Raw genomic sequence first — 20,664 nt, 5'->3', positions numbered from 1 at the left:
CAACTATGCCAATAGGATCGACCTGACTACCAGGGGACTATTTGACATAGAGCTATTTAAGGAAATTTGTATGGGAATATAATTGGTAAGAGTACCTACCTTTAAAATATATGTGAGAAACAACTTGACTTCCAAGGGGCTCATACATATTGTTAAAGGATTCCTTTACTCCACTAACAGAAATAAAGATTTCGTAAATTATAATGAGGGTAAATAGTTTAAAATAATTAGTGGAAATATCATTTAGATAAAAATTCATGTTTTTATGATATATGCAAATATGTTCTTATATTATTGCCTTTTCTTTTTTATATTTTAGATTTCTCAATATGTATGTTATATCACTACGTGGAATACTTGAGGCCAACAAGTTGGTAGGATCAAACTTTGATGATTGGTACAGAAATTTGAGAATTTTTCTCATGCATGAAAAACTTATTGATGTGATCGATAAGCCTGCCAAGGAAGTCCCAAATGAGGATGATGATGATGCCGCCAAGATTTATCAAAAATACTTGGAAGAATGTCTTACTACCAAATGCATCATTCTCGCTTCTATGAATTCTGAACTACAGAGGAAACATCAGGATATGGATCCAATTGCAATCATTGAACATCTTAAGAAGATGTTTGGTACACAAAGCAGGACAGCTAGATACCAACTATCCAAGGCTTTATTTGGATCCAAATTGACTGGAAACTCTCCAGTTGGACCATATGTCAATCATATGATTGATCTCATTGAAGAACTTGAGAAGGTGGGGTGCAAATTGGGTAAAGAGCTTTCTCAAGATTTAATCTTGAAGTCACTATCAGAATCCTTTTCACAATTTGTTATTAATTTCAATATGAATAAAATGGATTGTGATCTTCATGAGATGCTTAACATGTTGATTGATTATGAGAATCAACTTGCATCTGAGAAGAAGAAAGGAACTGTCATGTTGATTGGAAACTCTTCTAAAAAGAAGGGTAAGCGTAAAAGTAAACCCAAGAAAAAGGCCACTGCGCCAAGGGTGGTATGACCAAACCCAAAGGCAAAGAAGGCAAAGCTGACCAATCTGATGTTGTATGTTTCCATTGTAAGAAAATAGGACATTGGAAGAGAAACTGCCATGAGTATCTTGCAACTTTAAAGGACAAAAAACAAGGTAAGACTTTAATGAAAAATGTTTTCAAGGTTTCTTTAACTACTACTAATTCTTCATTGTGGGTATTAGATACTGGAAGTGGTTATAACATCTGCAATATGTTGCAGGGGTTCCAGATAAGTAGAAAGTTGAAGAAAGGAGAAATTAATCTACAAGTTGGAAATGGTGCAAAAGTTGCGTCCATAGATGTAGGATCAATTTCTTTAATAATGCCCGCGAGCAAAGTACTTACGTTGGATGATTGTTATTACGTTCCTAAATTTGTCTCGAACATAATTTCAGCTTCTATGTTAGACAAACGTGGTTTTCGCATTAATATAGGCAATGGTATTTGCTCTATTTATTATAGTGATAATTTATATGTGAATGGCTATCTCCAACATGATGTTTATGTCTTGCTTAATGTGAATGCTAATTCGATTGTGCATGTTTCAAGTCTTAAGAGGAAAAGAGATGATCATGTAAATTATACATGCCTTTGGCATTGTAGGCTTGATCATATTGTAGAGAAAATAATTAACAAGTTGTACAAGGAAGGGTACCTTGACAATTATGATTTTGAATCATATCCAACTTGTGAATCTTGTCTCAAAGGAAAAATGACCAAATCTCCATTTACTGGAAGTGGAGAAAGAGCTTCTGAATTATTGGGACTAATTCATACAGATGTTTGTGGGCCCATGAAAATTCAAGCTAGAGGTGGATATTCTTACTTCATCACCTTCACTGATGATATGTCAAGATATGGATTTGTGTATCTTATGAAACACAAGTCTGAATCTTTTGAAATGTTCAAAAGGTTCCGTAGTGAAGTTGAGAAGCAGACTGGTAAAAGTATCAAAGTACTAAGGTCTGATAGAGGTGGAGAATATCTTAGTGAAGATTTTACCAGATATCTCAAAGAGAATGAGATTCTCTCACAATGGACACCTCCAGGAACACCACAACACAATGGTGTGTCTGAAAGGAGAATCGAACCTTATTAGATATGGTGAGATCTATGATGGGGTTTACTGATCTTCCAATAAATTTATGGGGATATGTTTTGGAAGCAGCAACATACTTACTTAATAAAGTTCCCACTAAGTCAGTCTCTACAACACCATATGAGATATGGAAAGGATGTAAGCCTAACCTTAAACATATTAAAGTTTGGGGTTGTTCAGCTTATGTTAAGAGACTATAGTCTGATAAACTTGACTCAAGATCTGATAATTGTAGGTTCATTGGGTATCCCAAGGAAATAATGGGATATTATTTCTATCACCCTTCTGACCATAAAGTGTTTGTGGCCAGAGGAGCACCCTTTTTGGAAAGGGAATTTCTTTTAGAAGGAAATTATAATGGAAAAATAGAACTTGAAGAAGTTCAAGAAACTAAAGAATTAACACAATATAAAGATCATGAGACGCAAGTTGAAGAACCTTTATTGGATGTTTTGAAGTTGCCAAGGAAGTTGCCATCTTCAACGGTTAAAGTTCAAGAACTAAATGAATTTCAAGAACAGGTTAATGAACCAGTTCCAAACCAAATTGAACAACAACCAAATCCAGCACAAGGTGAACAGGTTGTACAAGTACCTCTTAGAAGGTCTACACGAGAACTTCATGTACCAACTAGATTAAATTTAATAGTACAAGATGATGTATCAAATGAGGTTGATCATAATGATGATGACCTAAAGACCTATGAAGCGGCTATACAAAGTTCTGATTATGAGAAGTGGCAAAAGGCCATGGAATCCGAAATGGAATCTATGAAGGAAAATAAAGTATGGACTTTAGTTGAACCTTCAAAGGAAAACATATAGGTTGTAAATGGGTTTTTAAGAAAAAGATTGGAGCAGACGGAAAGGTGGAGACCTACAAAGCCCGTCTTGTTTCCAAGGGATATCGTCAGAAAGAAGGAGTCGACTATGACGAGACTTTCTCTCCCGTGGCAATGCTCAAATCAATTCGGATTTTGCTTGCTATAGCATCATACTATGATTATGAAATATAGCAAATGGATGTGAAAACAACTTTCCTTAATGGTGAGCTAGAAGAGGATGTGTCATGACACAACCTGACGGTTTCACATCTTCGTCTGATCATAATAAAATTTGTAAGCTACAAAGATCCATTTATGGACTAAAGCAAGCTTCTCGAAGTTGGAATATTCGCTTTAACAAGACAATTGAAAAGTTCAACTTTGTTATATGAGAAGAAGAACCTTGTGTGTATAAAAAGATTAGTGGGAGCGCAACTATATTCTTAATGTTGTATGTTGATGATATATTGCTCATAGGGAATGACATACCGGCATTGCAGAGTTCCAAGATTTGGCTATCTGAACAGTTCTCCATGAAAGACTTGGGAGAAGCACCTTATATATTAGGAATAAAGATCTATAAAGATAGATCTAGGAAGCTGCTTGCACTTTCCCAATCTTTATACATTGATACCATCTTAAAGAGGTATAACATGGATAGTTCCAAAAGAGGTTATCTACCGATAGGCACTGGAATTACTCTCCGTAGGGAGGATTGTCCTAAAATACCTGAAGAGAGAGAACGCATGAGTAGGATCCCATACGCTAGTGCAGTGGGAGCTATCATGTATACCATGACATGTACACGTCCTGATGTGGATTATGCACTTGGAGTGACTAGCCGATATCAGGCAAATCCTGGTGAGGAACATTGGAAGGTGGTGAAGACCATTCTTAAGTACTTAAAAAGGACTAAAGACCAATTTCTCATCTATGGAGATTCTGAGTTCAAACTTGAAGGTTATACTGATGCAAGTTTCTCTTCAGATAGAGATGATGGCAAATCTATTTTTGGTTATGTATTTACCTTAAATGGTAGTGAAGTGAGTTGGAAAAGTTCCAAATAAGCTACAGTAGATGATTCAGTGACTGAAGCAGAATATATAGTAGCTAGTGAAGCTGCTAAGAAAGCTGTATGGACGGAAAAGTTCTTAACTGAACTTGGTGTGGTTCTTTCAATAGAAGGTACGATTCCATTATTGTGTGACAACATTGGAGCCATTGCTCAAGCAAAAGAACCAAAATCACACCAAAAATTCAAACATGTTTTGCCAAGGGATCACTTGATAAGAGAAATCATTGGACATGGAGATGTCTAGATTCAAAAGATTGATGGAAAGGAAAATGCTCCATACCCATTCACTAAAGCTCTTGGTGCAAAGGAGTTTTACTAGCACAAGTAAAAATTGGGAATGAAGTACAAGAGCGATTGGCAAAAGGTTAACGAAGATATTATTAGGGATATAGTAGATATGCCCTAGATCCAATATCATATTTGATGATTTGAACATATTTTTGTGAACGTCATTTGATATAAAATATATGGCATTTGATATTCTTTTATCATTATTATTAATTGTTTGATTAATTTGATAAGATCCTTGATTAAATTTTGAGATTTGTCATCGTGATGGAGATTATGATAATGAGAGTGAAGATTCTTATAATTTAATCAAAAACAATTTCTTGATCGTAGGATTATTAATTTGGACATTAGTAATCCGGTTAGATCAATATTTATGTGATTGTCTTTATGGGATACAAATTAGTTGATCTCATTAACTAAATCACATAGCTAGATGATGCATATAGAGATATGATCATTGAACCGACTCATTGGATAATTCCTAATGGTTAGAATTACCATAAACTGTCAATAGGATATTCTCTTGAAGAATGTGATGTAAGAGTTTTCTTTGACTTGAGATCATCATAGTAATTGACAAGTTATTTGTTGTGCTTTAACACTAGACACCTATGGCCCTAGGGCGATAGTTGAAAGGATATTGGGTACGATTGAATACTTGTTGAATTAGTGATTGATCAAGATGGAATCTGTCAACTCTTGGTAATGAGTTTAAGCTTCATGTTGTCATCAATTATAAACGACCAAATTAAGACCTTGGCTAGGGCAATTGAATGAAAGAAGAAAAGAGTTTCTTAGGTCATTCAATGGTCGACTATATTTGACATGAACACATAGTTAGTCGCCTATTAGGATTTGACAGTTGAACCATATCCTAGGGTGATCCAGAGCTATAAGGACAAAAGGAATTACTACATTATTCTTCTACTGGTTCTTGAGAGTAAATTGTATACTTCATTCTATCGGGTCGTTAAGGAGTGTTGCTAGACGCCACCCTTGATTAGTATATTGATGTGATCAATTTACTACCAGTTTAGTATTGAACCTATGAGGTCGCACACTTACGAGTGTTCTGATCTTTGCTAAAGGATTAATTAACTTATTATTTGATAATTAAATTAAGAAATTTAATTAGTCAAATAGATTTAGTTATTAGTCCAAATGAAATATTATTATGTTCTTTGCTAGCACAGAGGATATAATTAATATTGTGAACAAATTGAATTTTTCTATTTGAAATAGAAAATTGAATTATATCTCTTGGTTGAAATATATATATATATATATATAATGATGTGTATAATATTAATAAATATTTTTTTATCCAAGTTGGAGTTGGACATGGAAAGTCCATGAAGGACACGCACTTACGTATACCCATTTTGAACGGGATTTGCAATTTTCCATAAAATTCAATTATAGATTGGACTTGGAAAAATGTAAACTACTGTTTCTAACTTTTTCATAACCTAATGGGAAAGTGTTGGTGATTTACAATATATACATGTATCATCAAAAGAAACGGAGGCGTACAGAATATTCGGGAGAACCGAAAGACCAAGAGAACAATATTCATTACAAGAAAAAATACTATACTTACATTAAGGCCGATCTGTATTTTTCATTTAATTGGTTCGCGGGTTTCATTGATCAAAGAGTTGATAGCAAGGATCGGTCTCGGTGTGGATACGCATAGAGTCTTCGCACTATCGAAGAAATTTTGAAACGAGACTCTCTTTACTAGGTACGTCTTAGATCTGATCTTTGACATGTAAATAAATTTTAAAAACAACAAGATCTGCCTAGGATTGTTATTGTCTTCCGCTACGTGTTACGAACACCTATACGCAATCCTTCAAAGTAAGTGTTCAATCATCCTTAATTAGAGGTCTCATAGCCATGTGTATGGAGTCGCTTTGTTTGGGAATGCTTTACCTCAACGCAGGACTTGTTGGCACAAATATGAATTTAGTCAAGATCCAATATGGTAGCAAACACCGGGCGGGAATAAAGAAAAATATTGTTTCATTCTCGTCTTGAGATGTTACTGAGAGGTGCCAAATTCTCCCTCTAGAGTCTAGCCTAATAATCTTAATCTTTCTCATACCTTACATTACAGTCTGCATTTTTCGGATAGCCGGAACCAGGTGCGGATTTACCCTTGTGACACCGCTCGCTGAATTTTTTATTAAATATATATAAGTAATATGCAAAAGAAAAAAGGCACAAGCCCTTACAGAGTGATTGACACTCACATCTCTCTCATTTTCAGTGATTTCACTATTCGAGCACGAGTCCCTAACCCTTTTCCAAGAATTGCAATTCAAAGAGTAAATTTCAATCTGTGCATTGTGTTTTCTCTCATGTTGTAATACCCTCACTACTTTGTAATCATTACTATTAGGAACATAGCCAAAGCCAAAGTTATCAACAACATATCCCAAATGAATTTTTGGCTTAGGCAAAGGTTTGAATTCTTTAGTTAAAGGGTTCCAGTTCCACAAATAAACATAAAAAATATGGGACAATAAAGGTCTACAAATACAAAGTATACCATTTACAGGTTTTAATAGCATATAATCTAGAGAATGCAATTCTATTGGAATCTTGAATTTTCATATTACATTACCAGGGCATGAAACATCACTATTACAAAGCAGTGGGTAAACTTTATCAAATATTACATTGATACGCGTGGTGATTTCTAGTGTGGATAACAGAGAACGCCATGATTTACAAATGAGACGGATTTGGAAGAGAGATTTAAATGGCAATCTATTGAGGATGTTGATGATAATGTCAAAAGGCAGATCAATGAGATTCACTTCCCTTTGAGATGAACAAGAAATTGTGTTATTTTTCATAGCCTTCAATGAAGGATTCTTAGGTTTATTTGCCATAGATGATTTCCATATGACAATAAAAGGTGCAATAAGAATTAAGAATTCAAGAAAATAACTTCCCATCTTAGAATTAGAGAGGATGAGTTTTTATCTATATATATATTTATATCAAATTAAAAAAATTTAATCATAAGTAATTTTGGAGCATGATTAGCTTTTTCCTTTAAAGTAGTTAACAAGAGAGTGAGTGTTGAATATGCCAATATCCCACATCGGTTGGGAAGTAAAATTGGATTGGTACTTCACTCTATAAAGGAAGGCCTAATGTTTAGGATTTAAATACACCTCTCATTTGCCTTCTTATCTTCTTAAGACATTTGTATCTTCTCTCTTTAGTATTATTTCACTTGTATTTTGAGAGTGGAATAAAATATTGGTTGTGTCCGAGGAAGTAGGCAAAATTGGCCGAACCTCGTAAATTCTGGTGTTCCTTTTATTGTTACTTTATTGTCTTATTTATTATTTGGTGGCTGTCATAATTTTTGGTATAGTAGTTGTGACTCATTCACACTATATACATTTGGCTTTCGCAACAATTGGTATCAGAGCCAAGGTAATGTCTAAGTATGCTCTGTGGTTGCAGCATAGTCCGATCTTCCGTATCAGAAAAGATTTATCTTGGTACTGTGTCAAGGTTCTGTCTTAGTATGCTCGGTGGTTGCAACTTAGTCTGATCTTCCACACCAGAAAGGAAATAATCTTGATTTGTGTCGTCAGCTATTAAATAATATTCGTGTCAAAATGGGAGACAATAATCAAGAAGAATCTACATCAAGTGTCAATAATATGTCATCGTTGGCATCTCTCTTATGACAAGAATTGTGTCAAATGCGAAATTTGCGGTAAAATTTTTTGACAGATCAGGACATTTTGGGATGTGGCAAGGCGAGGTTCTAGATGTCTTTTTTAAACAAGGGCTGGATCTTGCCATTGAAGAAAAGAAACCAGATGTTATTGGAGAAGAAGATTGGAAAATTATCAACCGTGTTGCTTGCGGTACCATTCAATCCTACCTTACTAGAGAGCAGAAATATCCATATACAAAGGAAACTTCTGCAAGTAAATTATGGAAAGCACTGGAGGATAAATTTTTGAAGAAAAATAGTCAAAATAAATTGTACATGAATAAGAGATTGTTTCGCTTCACCAATGTTCCTGGTACCACAATGAACGAACATATTACCAGTTTCAATAAGTTGGTCACAGATTTGCAAAAAATGGATGCAACTTTTGATGATGGTGACTTGGCCTTGATGTTGTTGGGGTCACTTCCTGATGAGTACGAGCACCTTGAAACTACTATACTCTATGAGAATGACGAAATTTCTATCAGAGAAGTTTGTTCGGCTTTGTACAACTATGAATAAAGAAAGGGAGAAAAACAAAAGGGCGGAGAAGGAGAAACACTGGTTGTGAGGGGTCGTCCTCAAAATCAAATGAGGAAAAGAAGGGAAGATCCAAGTCAATATCTAGACCCAACAAAGATGAATGTGCCTTTTGTCGAGAAAAGGGACACTGGAAGAAAGACTGTCCGAAGTTGAAGAATAAGGCCAAACATAACAATGGAAAGGCCATTATGGATTCAAATGTAGCTGATTGTGATGAGTTAGACTTCTCATTAGTTACAACAGAGCCATCAACATCATCAGACATATGGTTGATGGACTCGGCTTGTAGCTATCATATGTGTCCCAACAGGGACTGGTTCATGAATTTTCAAGAAGGAGAATATGGAGTAATCCACACAACGGATAACAGCCCTCTTACCTCATATTGCATTGGTTCAATACGATTAAGGAACCATGATGGAATGATCAGAGCATTAACAGATGTTCGATATGTACCGGATTTGAAGAAGAATCTCATTTCTGTGGGAGCCCTAGAATCAAAAGGTTTCAAAATAATTGCAGAAAATGGAGTGATGAGAGTATGCTCCGGTGCACTAGTGGTAATGAAGGCTAATCGGAAGAACAATAATATGTACCGCTATCGTGGAAATACAGTTATTGGGACTGCGACAGTGACATCCAGTGACGACAAAGAGGCAGAAGTAACCAGGCTATGGAACATGTGCTTGGGACATGCTGGAGGAAAATCCTTGAAAGCTCTATCAGATCAAGGATTCTTAAAAGGAGTAAAGGTTTGTGATCACGCTCAACTAAGCCTATTAAAAGACTAAGCGGGCGTTGCAAATATAATCCGGGGTATTATGCCCCGAGTCAAATCCCACAGGGAATTAACGTATCAAGAGAAGTCTTTGAAGTAATAAATTCTTATTAGTCAACCTCCTCAAACTTTGTGAATACAAGTGGTGTTATAATTACTACGACAACTATTCGAATCAATAAAACAAAGGTTAATTAATACGTAAATGTAGACAATTGGAATAAAGGCCTAAGGTAATGCCTTCCCCCATTGTAGATTTCCTTAGTCATATATTTCTTATAGCTATGAATTAGTTATCTCTATCAATCATGAACTCTCCAACTATCATAACTCTCTCTCAAGTAATTATGATAATTTACTAGACGCACTCTCTCAAGCTACGCTAGCCAGATTCGCATTACAATTCACTTAGATTGCACCCGAGGTATCGTTATCTCTACTCCAACCTCTAAACCATCGGTTATGACTTCGCCTATACTCCGTGAGTGATGTTGTTCAAACAATTACCTAAATATGCATTCTTTCTCAGGTAGCTACATAATAAATAGGCATGGCTAATTGACGATCCTTTCAACTAACCAAATATCAAAACATAGTTGAACAAATAGAGATTAACAACTAACTCAAAACTATATTAATATCACAATAAGTTCATCCACAACGGGTTCGACCAAAACCTTAGGTTAAAAGCATTAGCTACTCATAACAATGAAAACATCATAATAAATAACTTCATTACAAATCATAAAAACAAAAGGAAGAGGAGAAGAACTTGATGTAGAAAACTCCTCTTAGCTCCTTGCCTTTCCTATTCTTGTTCTTAGCTAATAAAAGCTGCACACCTCTATTTTTGGGCGAGCTTGACTTTCTATAGGTTAAGTGAATTTGCCCCCAGACTTCCAAAATTACCCCTGACGATTCTGTTCTGGAATCTGGACTAGCGCGATCGTGCATGTGGGCGCGCTACTGGGCGCGCTAGTCCAGGTCTCATTTGTTTGGTTCTTTTATTCTCGTCTTCTCGCTCATTCAGCTCCTAGGGGTCTTTCTTGCTTTAATGTAGCTCCAATCACAGCTTTAAGGCCTCATACAAGCTCTTCATTCCTGCAACACAATTTAGAGCTCATTTTTCATCATTTAATTATATTAGAGCATTGAAACATAATCAAGTTGGGGCAAAAACCATTGTCAAATGACATATATCTAGCCTAATATCAACACCCCACACTTAAATCCTTGCTAGTCCTCTAGCAATCCACCACCCTTGATAGAGGTTCCTTCACTAAGCATTCTTCCCTAACACATTACACCAAGAACAAATCACATGAGTTACACCTAGTAGTGAACAATCATATCCTCAAAAGTTGACTCTCACATGCCATGCAATATTCATACTTTCTCAAGCTACTCTATACCGAAGTCAAGACTTGCCTTTCCTTCATGAATCACATGCATTCACATTCACACAAGAGATTAGTTCCACATATAATAATATTTAGAACAATTGGGAACTTAAATAACTGAAATTCACTCACTCTTAAGAAAAGAACATTCACATGTCACAAAGATGCGCCATAAGCTTGCCCGTAGTGTACTACTCTACTAATTGAGCCACTCAGTCTAAGATCAATAGGACTTTACTTGGTTGTAATGTAGGCTAAGGGACGGGTAGGGTACATTTGGATATAGTGACTAACCTCCCTAAGCACTTTTAGTACAATTACATCAACATTCAAAACCAAACTTTTTGTCAACCAAACATTTCACCACCGTTCTTTTGTTTACAACAACCCCATTCATTAGGTGTAATTATAGCAAACCACCACTTCTCAACCACTATATTAATCTCTTCTTTTTTTTGTGTTGCTTCATCTTTTATGCAACAGAATGCTACACCTATTTTTCGATTTATGTGGTTCCACTCAAAAACCAAACCACCACCCCACACTTTTGTCTTTGCATAATTTTCAATACCATTCAAGTGCTTATGTGAGGAAAGAGGGTTCAAACAACAGGCTATTCAAACAATTGGGTAAGGTTCGCAATGTGGTTGCCAAAGAAATAGGCTTATAAGCACAACGGGGTTAACTAAGATGTATTGCAGTTAGGTGGGTTTATTTTATAAGTCTGGCTCAACAAAGATTTGCATATATCACTTCTAAGACTGAATGAACTACTATTTCGCGTTGCAAACACACAGGGCAAGTTCTAGGCATCAAATGTGAATCATGGAATACAGTAAAACTCACACATATGGCACATGACTCATTCTGGATTGGCTTATCAAGACACTCTTTTCTGAGTATTCAAATCAGTGACAAATATATAGTTTAAGGCACTTTAGCAAGAATCAACTACTGAGAATAGGCGTTACACTCTAGTGTCTATTGTGTTTAGGTGTAATAGCGCTAAAGGCTTTTCTTTTCGAACTCCGCTCATTAGCCCATTAATCCTAATTTTAAAAACTAAAGAGAAAACAAAATGAATAAAAACTACCTATACACGGTTCAAGCTAAACCCTTGGAAAAGAACCGTGGCCCAAAGAAGGAGGGAGTTACTACATTACCTAAAAAGAAAATAAATAAAAAAAATTTATGGAATTTTCTCTAGACTAATTTCCCTCAATAAAATTATCTAAAGGATCCGTCATCAGGAAGAGTCCGCATTTTTTTTATATGCTCGACTTAGTCCCAGCTATTTAACTACTTTAAACAATACCAAAACTAAATCACAACCAAAACAACCAAAACAAAATAAAATCAACCAAAATCAAATAGTCAAATAACAACTACATATGTACAATGAAGCATCCCCCACCCCACACTTATAATCAAGACATGTCCCCATGGCTGTAAAAATTGTAAAGAATAGTGAGGTCAAGGTACTTCCCTGAAGGTCACTCCTGGTCGGAGACGGTTTCTGGGCTCACATTGCATGCACGACCCAGAGCTCTTAACCAGCCCAAGAACTTCTTTTCAGACTTCACTTGTCTGTCAGCAACCACCTCCACTCGAGTACCTAAATCTGTGACGGAAGTACGTAACCCAGCCATCTTTTGTTCCAAAACGGTCATGTGTGTGCTCCTTCATGGCTGTGAAGATGTGGATGCCCTAGATGGTGCTGGAGCTGCATCCTCGTGCTCTGGGGCTTGGTGTTCGGCACTCACATTCTCCTCTTCTTCATTCTCGTCATCTGAATCGTCAGAGCTACCCCTACTTTCCACCTCCGTTGCTGCTGGTTCCTTTCCCGTGGTTACCTTGTCCGCGCGGAACTTCCGATCCTTTCTTACAAGGCCATCCGCAGCTAGATTTTCGAGCACTCGAGCATTCCTACAAAGTTGAGTTACTAAAGAAGAGAAGAAGAACCCATACCTTTTTACTCGGCTACGGATGAACATCTCGTCATATATTACTTTTGCCACATCAAAGTTGTGCCCATTGACGAAGCACCAAATCAAAGCGGCTCTGGGCCCATTCACCTCAGTAGTATTGTGGGATGGAATCAAATGGTTGTTGATTAGGTACAACCAGTATTTTGCTTCAGAGGTGAGTGCGGAGGAGTGGAACTCCTCACCATATCGCATCCAAACCACTTCTTTTCCCGGTGCACAGATAGTTTCAATGAATCGCTGCCACTTTTCCTGTGTTGGGTTGCGGCCATATTCATAGAAGTCATCATAATCAATCACAGGTGGTGGTAGCTGGTATGCCGCCCTTATAGCCTCAATAGAGGCATTCACCGCTTTGCCCCGTACTATGACGATGCCATTGTGATGCTCAGGCGCGTTGGCATAAAATTCCCTTACAACCATAACATTGCCTTCACCGGGCTCATTAATGAAAGTTTGGAGCCTACGTCTCATCAGCTCTTCATACATGTGAGGGCAATTTCGTTGGAGTAATCGGACTTCAATGCCCCTTTCAGGAATTGGCTTCTTAGAAGCCTTCTCAGCAAAGCGGTCCTGAGCTTTAGCTGAGACAAATTTTGTATCATCAAAAGGGCGTGCAGGTGCAACCACTCGCGACCTGGAGGTTTGTCTGCTAGTTGATGGACCGGTGATGCGGCATTTCTTTGATGGAGCTATGGTACCTGCAAATCGGGAACAAATAAGTACCTCCCAACACCAAAAAGTGTGACGCACTGCGGTTACTCTGACTTCACGCGCATACGTGGTCACCATTATATAATTTCAGTCATTGAGGCCTTTTTACAAACACCTTATGGGTGTTAGGTAGACACAACCCATTGCAAATCATTTGCAACATGAACCCACCACCAAATCTCCCAAATGTTACCAATCAAGTAAACAACACTCTATAATTCTCACAACTCATAAATACTACAATAATTACTACCAATTCTACTATTAACCAAACAAAAATAAAGAAAAATATCTAAAAGAAAACGTGCTTAAACACACCAAAATCTGCAGGGATTATTTGAAATAAAGAGAAAAAATTTGGAGCAAGATGAACATACCTTTAGTGAGTGAAGATTAGAGAAGAAGGGGAAGGGGAAAGTGTGTTGGAGAATTGGAAAAACTTTGAAAAAAAATGAAAAAAAAATTCTGAAGAAGGTGAGTTAAAGAAGAAGGAATTGGGTAGGGTTTTCTTAAGTGTTGGAGGCTTGTGTGTTTGTAATGGGAGGGGTTTTGGGCGTTGGGGTTATTAGAATGGGGGGGGGGGGGGAGAATGAGTTAGACTAAAGAAAAAATAATTGAAAAATAAAAAAAATCAGAGCAAAGAACAAACAGTCGGGTATCAAGGGCAGACCGCTATTAGCGCGTTCATATACACGATCGCGCTAAATTAGCGCGTCCAAGACAGAATGTTTTGCCAAGTAGTGCGTCCATTAGCGCGTTCAGATGCGCGATCTCACTAGATGCGCGTTCAGTAGTGCGGCCCAGGCAGAATGTTTGCGCCATTTTAGTGTGTTCTTAGCACGCCCAGATGCGGTCGCACTAGTAGCACGTCCATGAGCGCGCCCATAAGTGCGGTCGCGCTAACTGGGCTTCAAAATCCTAAACTTTCACCTTTTTTTGTTTTTTTTCATTTTCGATTGCCTTATCATCCGCCCATTGTTACCTGCATTGGTTAGCATTTTCAAAAACTCACAATTAATTACTACTACGACCGTCGGGTTGCCTCCCAACCAGCGCCTTATTTAATGTCGTGGCACGACATAGATTAAGCTCGTTTAAGGCTCACTCGACCTTTGCGGTTCAACAAGAATTATTACGGACAACTCTTTCGTTTCCTCCATCCCCGCATACAGTTTTAGTCTTTGTCCATTAACTTTGAAAGTGTTATTTCCATCTTCACTGGTTATCTCCATAGCCCCAGACGGGAACATTTCGGTCACCTTGAATGGCCCTGACCATCGGGACTTAAGCTTACCCAGAAACAATCTCAACCTTGACTTGTACAATAATACCTTGTCTCCAGGTTTGAAATTTCTGTCCACAATGTGTTTGTCATGCAATCTCTTCATCCTCTCCTTGTAGAATCTCGTGCTTTCAAAGGCGTGATATCTGAATTCCTCCAACTCATGCAACTTTGCTAGTCGAGTTTCTCTAGCTTCATCAGGGTTCATGTTCAATTGTTGTAGTGCCCACCAAGCTCGATGTTCTAGCTCCACAGGTAGGTGACAGGCCTTCCCAAATATCATATGGTGACATACCAATAGGTGTTTTGGATGCAGTCCTATAGGCCCAAAGTGCGTTGTCAAGCTTTTTCGCCCAATCAGTTCTTGTGGCATTTATAGTTTTAGTGAGTACACTCTTGATCTCATGGTTTGAGACCTCTACCTGCCCGCTTGTTTGAGGGTGATATGGGGTTGCTACCTTGTGGTGCACATCATATTTAGCCAATAACTTTTCAAAGACACGATTGCAAAAGTGTGTGCCCCTGTCACTAATGATGGCCCTCGGAGTCCCGAATCGGGTGAATATATTCTTCTTCAAGAATCCGACCACCACTCTCGAATCATTGGTGGGGAGTGATGCAGCTTCCACCCATTTGGATACATAATCCACCGCAACAAGTATGTACTATTGCCATAAGAACTGACGAAGGGACCCATGAAATCAATTCTCCAAACGCCGAACACCTCAACTTGCTGAATTGGATTCATGGGCATCTCATGTCTACGGGATATGTTTCCCGTTCTTTGGCATTCATTATAGCCCTTTACCCATTTGAGAGTATCCTTAAAGATTGTTGGCCAGTAGAACCCTGCCTCTAACACCTTTGCTACTGTCCGAACTCCTCCAAAATGTCCTCCATAAGGTGATGCGTGACAAGCCTACAAAACAGAACATTGTTCTATCTCGAGGACGCATCTCCGGATCATGTTATCAATGCAAATTTTAAACACATGTAGTTCATCCCAGTAATAGTTTCGACAATCACGATAAAATCGTTTCTTTTGAACATAGGAGAGTTCATATGGTTCAATGCCGCATGCCAAATAGTTTGCAATATTAGCGTACTATGGCACATCTTCCATACTTGTGGCTAGCAGCTGCTCATCTGGAAAAGTTTCCAGAATATCCTCAGACTCAATTGCATTTTCAGCATCTTCAAGGCGCGACAAATGATCAGCGACTTGGTTCTCCGTTCCCTTACGGTCACGAATCTCCAAGTCAAACTCTTGCAAAAGCAGCACCCAACGAATTAGGCGTGGCTTAGACTCTTTTTTATCAACCAAATACCTAATAGCTACGTGATCTGTGTACACTATCACCTTCGACCCGATCAAGTAAGACCTGAACTTATCATAGGCGAACACAACAGCCAACATTTCTTTTTCAGTTACCATGTAATTCAGCTGAGCACCACTCAATGTCCTACTTGCGTGGTAAATAGGGTGCATTACCTTATCCTTGCGTTGTCCCAACACGGCTCCCACAGCGTAGTCACTAGCATCACACATGAGTTCAAACGGTTGCTCCCAGTCGGGAGCAGCTACAATCGGTGTTGTGACTAGCTACTTCTTCAGTTCCTCAAAAGCTAACCCTCAATCATCAAAAAACACAAATGGGTTATCTTTTTCGAGCAACTTACAGAGGAGATTTGCGATCTTGGAAAAATCCTTGATGAATCGCCGGTAGAAGCCGGCATGTCCCAGGAAGCTACGAATAGCCTTGACTGATGTTGGAGGTGGAAGTTTTTCTATCACGTCGACTTTGGCTCTGTCCACCTCAATCCCTTTACTCAACACTAAGTGCCCCAAGACAATTCCTTCTTGTACCATAAAATGGCACTTCTCCCAATTTAGCACTAGATTCATTTCGATGCACCTTTTTAGAACACGAGTTAAATTTGCTAGGCATTCATCAAACGAATTTCCCACCACTGAGAAATCGTCCATGAAGACCTCCATAATGTCCTCCACTATGTCTGTAAAAATGGCCATCATGCATCGTTGGAATATTGCAGGTGCGTTACAAAGGCCAAATGGCATTCTCCTAAAGGCAAACACTCCGTAAGGCAAGTGAATGAAGTCTTTTCCCTATCCTACGGGGCAATAGAAATCTGGTTGTACCCCGAGTATCCGTTGAGAAAACAGAAGTGTGACCTTCCTGCCAATCTATCCAACATCTGATCAATAAAAGGAAGTGGGAAATGGTCTTTCCGGGTAGCCAAGTTCAGCTTCCTATAATCCATACAAATTCTTCATCCTGTGATGGTTCTTGTAGGAATCAATTTGTTGTTATCATTCTTAACTACCGCCATGCCACCTTTTTTTGGTACACATTGAACTGGGCTGACCCAGCTACTCTGCTACTGTCAGAAATTGGGAAAATAATTCCCGCATCTAACCACTTGATCACCTCTTTCTTCACTACTTCCTTCATATTGGGGTTCAGCCTTCTTTGGTGTTCTATGGAAGGTTTGTGTCCTTCTTCCAGCAGAATTTTATGCATACAGTATGCAGGGATGATTCCCTTTATGTCTGTCATGGTCCACCCAATAGCAGTCTTGCACTCCTTAAGTACCTGCAAGAGTTGTTGAGTCTGCACATCCAAACTAGATGAAATAATAACAGTTAATGTGGAGTTAGGTCCAAGAAACTCATACCTGAGATGGGCTGGCAATGGCTTTAACTCCAACTTTGGTGGTTCTTCGATTGATGGCTTGGCTGGAGGAGCTTCTCTGTTCTCCAAGTGCAAGGGCTCAAATTCAAGTGTTCTATCCCAGAACCCTCTACCTTCTAATGCCATTACCCATCCAACCAGTTCTTCTCCCTTTACCTCATCAAAGTTCATCAGACACGCAGCAAGGGGGTCTTTACTAGTCAGCAGTTCATCATCAATCTCTACAATTACCTCCACGGCATCTATAAAAGAGTAATTGGCGAATTCACTTGGTCGCCTCATAGATTTCTGCACGTTGAATGTTATTTATTCATCGTTCAACCTCATCTTTAATTCCACAGTTTCACAATCGATTAAAGCTCTCCCCGTGGCCAGGAATGGCTTCCCAAAATTATGGGAATCTCTTCATCTACTTTACAATCTAAGATTACAAAATCTGCAGGGAACACAAATTTCCCTACCTGAATCAACACATCATCCAGAATACCAGAGGGTCGCTTTACCGTCCTGTCAGCCAGCTGCAACAACATAGAGGTGGGTCTAGCTCTTCCAATACCCAGCTTTTTATAATTTGCCAGGGGTATAAGATTAATGCTGGCCCCTAGATCACACAGTGCTTTAGCAAAGGCAAAATCACCAATAGTGCATGGGATTGTAAAGCTCCCTGGGTCAGATAGCTTTTTCACAATTGGTCTAGTCACCACTACACTACAGGTCTGGGTGAGAGTAACTGTGGCTAAGTCTTGGAAATCAAATTTTCGGGACATTAAGTCCTTCATCATTTTTGCATACCCAGGCATCTCTTTCAAAGCATCAATTAAGGGAATGTTTACCTGGATTTGTTTTAGCATTTCCAAGAACTTCTTGTATTGCTCCTCTTTTTGGTACTTAGATAGCCTTTGAGGGAAGGGTGCAGGAGGTCTCTTCTTCCCAATCATTTGGGATCGATCTTTATCAGCCGCTACATCAACCACTGGTTCCTATGCTATTTCAGCTTCTTTCTCAATCTCAATTTGAATGCTACCTTCTTCCTGGGCAGGCTGGGCTGTCACTTCTGTTAGTTTCGTTTATTTATCCAACTCTATAGGCACTGATATAAGTGTCTCAGCTTCGCTGGCTTCTCGATCCCTTTCTTGCTCTACATCCAAATCTCTGCCATTACGTAAGCTCACCGCCATCAACTGCTTCGGGACTTGATCTTTTGGATTTACCTGGGTATCTGCGGGTAGTGTTCCATGAGGGCGATTGTTTAGAGACATCGAAATTTGGCCCATTTGCATTTCAATATTCTTGATCGCCGAGTCATGTGCATCTACTCTCTCACTAATCTTTGCATTAGACCCAATGATCTGTTGCATCATTGCTTCAAGTCTAGCAAACACTTCTTCCTGCCTTCCAATGTACTACTGCTGAGGAGGGTGATACCCCTGTTGTTGATTCTGATTACTGTATCCTTGTGGCCTTGGGTAAGGTGCTATATTGTTGGGGGGTCTCATGCCTCCCATGTTTCCACTGTTGAACTGTGATTGGGCTGGCCTGTATTGCTGATTTTGCTGACTCCAATTCTGACCACCCTGTCTCTGGCCTCCATAATTAGACACATAGTTCATATCTTTAGGGTAGTGCTGATGATCGTGTCCTGCAGGCCACTGATTACCAATTGGCTGACTAATGCAAGATGTGCACAAGCCCCCATTAGTAGTATCTACAATATGTACCTGCTGTTTTTGCCCTGACTCTTCACCCTTTTGGTGAGTATGCTCATTTGTGTCAATAAAGTGGCCATATTTTCAGCCATTGAATTGGATGGATCTAAAGGCACTGAGTGCACCACTGGAGTGATAGGTGCATTTTTGGTTATCCATCCTGAATTCTGTATCATCTTGTCAAGCAGACCTTGACCTTCTCTCCATGTTTTACTCAAGAATGCTCCACCCGCTGAAGCATCAACAATGTTCTTCACGTTGTCTGACAATCTTATGTAGAACCGTTGTCCCAACATCAAATTGGAATGCCATGGTGCGGACATCAAATTTGGAATGCCATGAAAATGCTCCCATGTTTCATGCAATATTTCCATTGGCCTCTGTTTAAAACTCAAAATGTCATCAATCTGTTGCGCGGTTTTGTTGGGGGGGGGGTGGAACTTGTTCACGAATTGCCTGACTAACTCCTCCCAAGTTGTTATGGAATTTATGGGGAGTGAGTTTAACCAGGTATGGGCAGCTCCGGTCACTGAGAATGGGAACAATAGCAACTTGATTGCTTCTGGAGTTACATTGGGCTGTCTTTGGGTCTTACAGATTGACAGAAAAATTTTCAAGTGTTGTTGAGGATCTTCGACTTATGACCCCGAAAATAGCCCCTTGTTTTGCAACAAATGCAACATGTTATTCGTGATTTGGAATGATTCAGCTTGTATCTGCGGGACTAAAATTGAGGTGGCCAAATTTTCAGTTGTGGGTTGTGCCCAATCAAAGAAAACCGCCTCGGGCACAAGAGGTGCCATTGGTGCTATTGGTACAGTTGGGTGTTCTTTGTGATCTCCCATTGCTGTTTCGATTGGATCAGTTGTTTGTTGTTGTCTATTTCTCCGGTTGGCCCGGTTCAAGGCCTTGAAAACTTTCTCGGTATCTGAAAATGCTTCAAATACTTCACCAGTTCTCGATGAGTTTGTAGGCATGCACCTGTGCAACCAAGTCAACAAACGTTAAAAATTTCAATGTAAAAATTGGGTGTAGAGAAAACTAACTACACTAAGAATTTTTTTTGTACGTCTTTCAATCGCAATTGATAATACCGTTAACTCCCCGGCAACGACGCCAAAATTTTATCACGCTCAACTAAGCCTATTAAAAGACTATGCGGGGGTTGCAAATATAATCCGGGGTATTATGCCCCGAGTCAAATCCCACAGGGAACTAACGTATCAAGAGAAGTTTTTGAAGTACTAAATTCTTATTAGTCAACCTCCTCAAACTTTGTGAATACAAGTGGTGTTATAATTACTACGACAACTATTCGAATCAATAAAACAAAGGTTAATTAATACGCAAATGTAGACAATTGGAATAAAGGCCTAAGGTAATGGCTTCCCCCGTTGTAGATTTCCTTAGTCATATATTTCTTATAGCTATGAATTAGTTATCTCTATCAATCATGAACTCTCCAACT

At 38.8% G+C, this 20,664-nt stretch overlaps 1 protein-coding gene and 1 non-coding gene across 2 annotated transcripts; both read left to right on the top strand.

Moving 5' to 3' along the window:
* The first annotated feature begins 329 nt into the window (after window positions 1-329).
* LOC107775699 (uncharacterized) lies at window positions 330-1,275 on the top strand. Its single transcript, XM_075220808.1, has 3 exons — window positions 330-1,019; window positions 1,088-1,151; window positions 1,259-1,275. Exons 1-3 carry the CDS (start codon window positions 330-332, stop codon window positions 1,273-1,275), a joined length of 771 nt encoding a protein of 256 aa, XP_075076909.1.
* Window positions 1,276-19,501: 18,226 nt separating this feature from the next.
* On the top strand, window positions 19,502-19,609 carry LOC142163672 (small nucleolar RNA R71). The gene has a single exon (XR_012694617.1). It is a non-coding gene; the product is annotated as a small nucleolar RNA R71 (small nucleolar RNA).
* Window positions 19,610-20,664: the final 1,055 nt, after the last annotated feature.

This window comes from Nicotiana tabacum, chromosome 8, assembly GCF_000715075.1.
Source record: "Nicotiana tabacum cultivar K326 chromosome 8, ASM71507v2, whole genome shotgun sequence".
NCBI classification, from domain to species: Eukaryota; Viridiplantae; Streptophyta; class Magnoliopsida; order Solanales; family Solanaceae; genus Nicotiana; species Nicotiana tabacum.
This window is presented reverse-complemented; position numbering and strand designations above follow the sequence as displayed.

What these genes read in the sequence shown, in the direction of transcription:
- LOC107775699 (XM_075220808.1), top strand. Translation starts at nt 330, where the DNA reads ATGTATGTTATATCACTACGTGGAATACTTGAGGCCAACAAGTTGGTA. An exon ending in AGGCCACTGCGCCAAGGGTG is followed by an intron (nt 1,020 to 1,087) that starts GTATGACCAAAC and finishes TTCCATTGTAAG; the next exon opens with AAAATAGGACATTGGAAGAG.